The 6,000-nt window shown below is 39.2% G+C and overlaps 1 protein-coding gene across 1 annotated transcript in view; it reads left to right on the top strand.

The window, feature by feature from the left end:
- The first annotated feature begins 2,550 nt into the window (after positions 1 to 2,550).
- LOC149833830 (protein HUA2-LIKE 3-like) overlaps positions 2,551 to 6,000 on the top strand; it is a 61,582-nt gene continuing 58,132 nt past the window's right edge. The window contains exons 1-2 of the mRNA XM_090009225.1: positions 2,551 to 2,942; positions 4,936 to 5,012. Coding sequence (XP_089865351.1) covers positions 2,820 to 2,942; positions 4,936 to 5,012 — 200 coding nt within the window. The 5' untranslated portion in view covers positions 2,551 to 2,819. The remainder of the gene's footprint in view (positions 2,943 to 4,935; positions 5,013 to 6,000) is intronic.

Here is a 6,000-nt window from a genome sequence, read left to right as displayed (position 1 = left end):
TGAGCTTATTTCATGAGTTCGAACAAGCTCTTTACCAGTCAAACACCTGGCCTAAGAGAGGCAAAATGCAAACCAGCAATACATGGAAAGGTACCAATTGTCAATAAGAATAATTTGTTATTTTTTATTTATTTTTTAATTCAATATCTTAAACATTATGGTTATATCTTTGTGGGCATTGCAACTAGCGTGATACTTAAGGCACAAAAAACGTGAATCACTTTACTGGCATTTCAGCAGATAATGATTTTGTCGTGGTGTTATCGTTGTTTACTGTGTTATTATATTTCAACATCTTATGTTATGTTTTTATTTCTTAGATGAGATATTTTTATTATCTTTCTCATGTCAGATATTCCATTTTGAGACATTCTGCTGATGAATACTTGTGACGTAGAACCTTGGCTGCTACACGGGCAGTCAAGGTAAGCCAACACTAAGCATAAGCCCCGGGGGCAGATGACCATAGGTATGGCAGGCTGAGCCAGCACGGCCAGATCTTCATACAGGGAACAATTTCTTTTATAAATTAAAAAATAATACTTGTCATGCATAGGTACATTAGGGGTGGCAATTTCTGACACAACCCGCCAACCTGACCCGCCAACCCGCCTCTTAGGCGGGTTCGGGTTGGGCTTAAGCCAACCCGTTTAATAAACGGGTCGACCCGCGTAACCCGTTTATTAAACAGGTCGGGTTCGGGTTGGAGGTATGCCAACCCGCCAACCCGGCTGACCCGTTTAATAAACGGGTTAGGCGGGTGGGTCAACCCGCCAACCCGACCCGCCAACCCGTCTGCCAACCCGCCAACCCGACCCGCCAACCCGTATGCCAACCCGCCAACCCGACCCGTCAACCCGACCCGCCAACCTGACTACCTGCCAACCCGATCCGTCAACCCGCCAACCTGACCCGCCAACCTGAAAACCCGTTTACCCGACCCAACCCATTTATTAAATGGGTTGGCGGGTCGTGTCGGGTTACCCGTTTATTAAACGGGTCGGGTTCGTGTTTGACACAGCTGACCCGTTTAATAAACGGGTCGGGTTCGGGTTGAGGTATGCTGACACGCGAACCCGCCAACCCGACCCGATTGCCACCCCTAGGTACATATGTGCACGCATGTGAGTATACCACATGACCTTAAAATGAGCTCTGGATGTATAGTAGAACTAGATTCACACTTATTTCATCATACAAATTTTTGTTTTTTCAGAATTGGATTTGGATGGATATTTTGGCACGTGGTTTAAAGTTAAACCTAAATGTACTAGATTTAGTACTACCATCATCATCTTAAGTTTAGATTAGATCTAGGTTAGAGTTAGTTGGCATCATAGTTTCAATATTACTTTTTATTTTAGATCAAGTGAATAGTTTATTAGTGGATTTAGGGTTTCATGCATGATTTTTCTGAATTTTTCTTTAGATAGCATCAAATAGATTGTAGTTTCTTTTGTTTGATTTTCTTAATATCTGCCATTAAGCTTGCATTAAATACTAGATTAGTAAAAAATAAAAAAATTTGGGGTTCTAACTTCTAGAATCAAGAAGATTCGGCCCACTCCCTAACAACCCAAATTAGATTGGCGTGTGGTCATGTCACAGGCGCACACCATCACACCATTTTAGCCGTTTGTTCCTCGGACACGACACTGACATGTATGTATGAGTATGCTATTTTGAGAATTTCAACACTTTTTTATCAATATATTAATAATAAATGTATTTTATATTTAAAATATAAAAATAGTTTTTAGTTTTTTTTTTTTGAATTTATAACTCGAAAAAATGTCACCGGGCACGAAAATCTGGCTCAGCCAAACATACCTAAGGTGCGCTGGTCACGCAAAACTCCAAGACTAGGACCCCTACCCCCGGGGCTTATGAAATTTGTGGACGACTGCTAAGCCAAGAAGGACCGTGGTCCTACTAGGCTCAGCCAGGGACATGATTTTGTGGTACCTGGGTTAGCCATACTCTGTCCAGCATGGTTAGTGAATCAAATTACCCCATTTGGGGTTTGACAGGGTAAAGTTGTGTGTTTGAGTGTGGACTTGTAGCAATACTGAACGGACGCCTGCAAAGCCACAAAAGAGCCAAAGCCACAGAGGGGTGACCCCATGAGAATCGAACCTTGACTTCATTTCTAGCAGCCAAGCCTCCACCCCACTACGCCACCCCCCTTTGGGGCAATAGTTTTAAATTGAATTCAATAAACTACTATCTACCCCACGACTTTTCTGCAAAGAATTTCGAATTTACGTGTCAGTGTCATACACACATATAAATATATTTTAATATTAGCAAATATTATTTCATAAAATTTTAACTTTTTAGTAATATATAATAATAATTAATTTTAGAACAAATGTACATATTTTTGTTAATGGAATGAAATATGAAAAAAATTCTTTTACCCATGCACTTTTTTACACAAGAATTCAGAGTTTGCGTGTCAAACCCAGTATCGTGTCCGGTCATATCTTTGTGAGGGAAAAGAGAGAGAGAGCGGCGCCAAACATGATACACGCGTAGGGGTCGGTTGGCGCGCCCAAACCCCATCACCCCACCGCTCCGCCCGATCTGCCCCTCACCTTCGATACACCTCCTCCTCCCCCCCCAAACCTAACCCTAATCCTAATTCCACCGCCCCAACCCTCCTCACCCCCTCTTCTTCTTCCCTTCGCTCCCGCAACAAGATGGCGTCTTTCTCCTGTTTCAACCAGAGTGCTGCGGCGTTCTCCACCTCGCCGTCGCCGCCCGCGAATGCCCACTTCCCGTGACCCCAACCGAAGTGCCCTCCAGCTCGGCCCGCGATGGCGCCCGGCCGCAGAAGAGGATCCGGAAAGTGGTCTGCCGCTTCCGGAGCCCGGCACCAGTGGAAGCCCGGCGATCTCGTCCTTGCCAAAGTCAAGGGGTATCCTGCTTGGCCTGCTACGGTGAGTGATCGATTCTGTTGTTTTTCGGTCGATCCCGAGTTTCTTTCGTCCGCTTGTTTGTTTGCGATCTCGGAATTTTTTTTCTAGGGTTTGATAGTCGCCCTTTTCTCTTAATACTTCGGAGCTGCATGATTGTGGTTTTTCGGTTTTCTAGTGTTTCTTGTGATGGTTCTTTGGGCAGAATAATTGGTTAGGTCGAACGGGGTTTTCAGGCTTTTGTATAGGGTCCTTAGTCTCTACTTTCTATGCTTTGTTCTGGGGTATTTGGTTTGTTTCTTTCATGCTATTACCATCGACGAGTTTATTTCTGTGAAATCTCAAGTGGGTGTTCACAGGGTTTCTTTTCTTTTCTTAATCGATGACTTGTTTGGTTTCTGTCTGCTAATGAGGAAATCTTGGCTCAAAATCCTCTTTTTTCGGTTCAAAGATCACATTTTTTGGCCCGGAGACATTCTCTAGACTGGTTGGTTGTACTAGTAAACTAGAATCTAGATCGCATGGTCGGCCGCTGTTATATGGTGATGAGGGTTATAGGCTCGTCAGTTTCATTTAAGGTTTAGGGATGCAGGAAACGATGGAAAGCTTCTAAATTCCCACTGCGCATGGCTGTAGCACAGGGCATGATGTTCCCTCCAGGAGTATCTGGACTTTGTGGAGGGCCGGAGGCTTCTTGCTTAGTTTATTTACAGCGTTGTGCTTGGTCGATGCGTGTTTTCCTTATGGGTGCTGGGTCGAAGTCTTGCCCAAGTTGGCGGTTGATATATAATCATTGACACTCATGATGATGAAAACAAGTGTGCAACTGTGTTCTTTTCGCAAGATCCCCTGGGAGTTATGTAATTTCTTCTGTACATCTCGTGAGTTCATTATCGATATTTATGTGTCCTTCTGGCTGTGCTTTGGCCCTAACAATGGTTCTTTTCTTGACCAAACTTGCACAAAAGGGCCAGTGTTGGAGAACATTAGGATCTTTGTTGGAGCAGAAGTGCCGTTCTTCCAAGTAGTTGGCTGTGCTTACTGCTTACTACTGGCAAGCCACTTGTGCCCAATACACTGGTTTAGTTGTTCAGTTGTAGGTGGGAGTTTTTTTTTTGATGTGATGTGTGATTGCCATTGTTATTAATATTATTGTATTGATCATCTTCTAATTTCTTTAGTGTTTATTTGGAGCATAGGCTTCACTCTTGTAAATAGCAATTTCTTGTGCGTCTAAGTAGCTTCTCCTTTCCCTTCTTACGTTATACTCTGTTGTCCGGGGATTTGTTTTATTTCCCAAATGCTCTTGTTTTCTAATTGTTTTGATGCTGTAGATGTTGTATTATAAATGAATGGAAATTATGCGAGTTTGAATGACTTGAATTCACTTGTTTTGATATTCTGATACTCTGGCAGCTAATTTGACGCATTTTATGCAACATTTTGTTAAATAAATATGCAGAAAAGAGGAGCTGGGATTAGATAACATTTAGTTTTCAATTGTGCTTTAATTGCTAGTTTTGTTGTTCATAAGTTACCTGGATTATTTAATTGTTGTTCTAAAAAATAAAGTCACTGGTTGTTGATGGTTACTTTTGTGTGGATATTCATTTTTTGTTTTATATTTCTGATGTGATTTTATGCCTAATCTCTAAAGTAATTTTATTAGGTGGAAAGAACAATAGATATATAATCTTCTGACACCCAAGCCAAAACATCTATAACTTTTGTGTTGCATATTTCATGGTGTCGTAAACATTCTATTCATCTACTTTGTAGTTCATATCATTGATATAGGAAACGTGATGGTATAAGAAGCTTGTTTTGATGACATATTCCTCTTTATATATGTTTGGTAATAGTGATTGCCTTCAGTTTTTGTTTGAAATACTTATTTTAAATGATGTGTTTCATAGTGACTCTTGTTATTGTATTATATGTTTTTTTCAACTATGTTCTTTCATCTTAATTACCTTTTTGGTGTTTTATGCATGTGCCATCCTGTTTCAAATGGCAGGTGAGTGAACCCCAAAAATGGGGCTACCCTCGTGATTGGAGAAAAGTGATGGTTTATTTCTTTGGAACATACCAAATGTGAGTTTTTCTTGTATAATCTTCATTGTTAGGAACTATTGTATGAGAAACACAAGGTTTTGTTAGATAGGATGCACAATGAATATTATGAAATCATATTTTAGTTTGATGAGAAATCATTTGGTATAAAAAGATGTCAAACAAGAAGGTTTGAAGAATATTCTTGTTAGTTATATGATCATGAATTTTATCTTGCCATTCAACACGATTATACTTGGTCATACTCATATCTTCCCACAATGATGCCAGACATAATTTTGTGAATGGTGAAATATATTTTTGTTGATTGCAAAACTAATATTAGCCCCATTGCATGTTTTATTTTTAGAACTAGTTTGGTCACCTATATTTTTTATTCACTATTTTTGATATTAAGATCAATGTTGTAAGTATCGTTTCGTAACCTGCATTGGTCGGGCGCAAAATAAGATATATATAATATCATATAATAAAAAATTGTAAATTTTGAAAAAAAATTAAATTTTGTTAAAAAAAATCAGGAAAAATGCCAAAAATTCGAAAAAATCATGACACATGAAACAACAATGAAATGCACAAAATGCAACCATAAAATCACATACGAAGCATTTATGTCTCTATGAGCTGCATAAAACATCATCAAACATCAACTGTCTCATAAGAACAATGCAAAATGTTAAATATCTTGCAATTAAGAACATGTCACAAGACTCGTACTTTCATATTACATAAACAAAAATATTATGACAATAGTTCTACTCAATTTTCAATTAGTTTTTAATCATTGCTTGACTGCCCGATTGCCATGTCAGATCATCTGATGCCATCTTTGTTGGAGGAGTGAAGCTTGATTTCTACTTTGATATAAATCTTTAATTTTCACAATTTTTTTTTGCAGTGGCTTTGTAATTTTTCTTATAATAAAGATGTTTTTACCTTAACCCATTTTCTTCAGTAGAAAAATGATGGAAATGCACTTTTTTACATTAACCCACTTCTTTCTGGAAAA

This window comes from Nuphar pumila, chromosome 6 (assembly GCF_984573655.1).
Source record: "Nuphar pumila chromosome 6, dmNupPumi1.hap1.1, whole genome shotgun sequence".
NCBI classification, from domain to species: domain Eukaryota; kingdom Viridiplantae; phylum Streptophyta; class Magnoliopsida; order Nymphaeales; family Nymphaeaceae; genus Nuphar; species Nuphar pumila.
The sequence above is the reverse complement of the archived record's forward strand: the minus strand, read 5'-3'. Positions and strand labels throughout refer to the sequence as shown.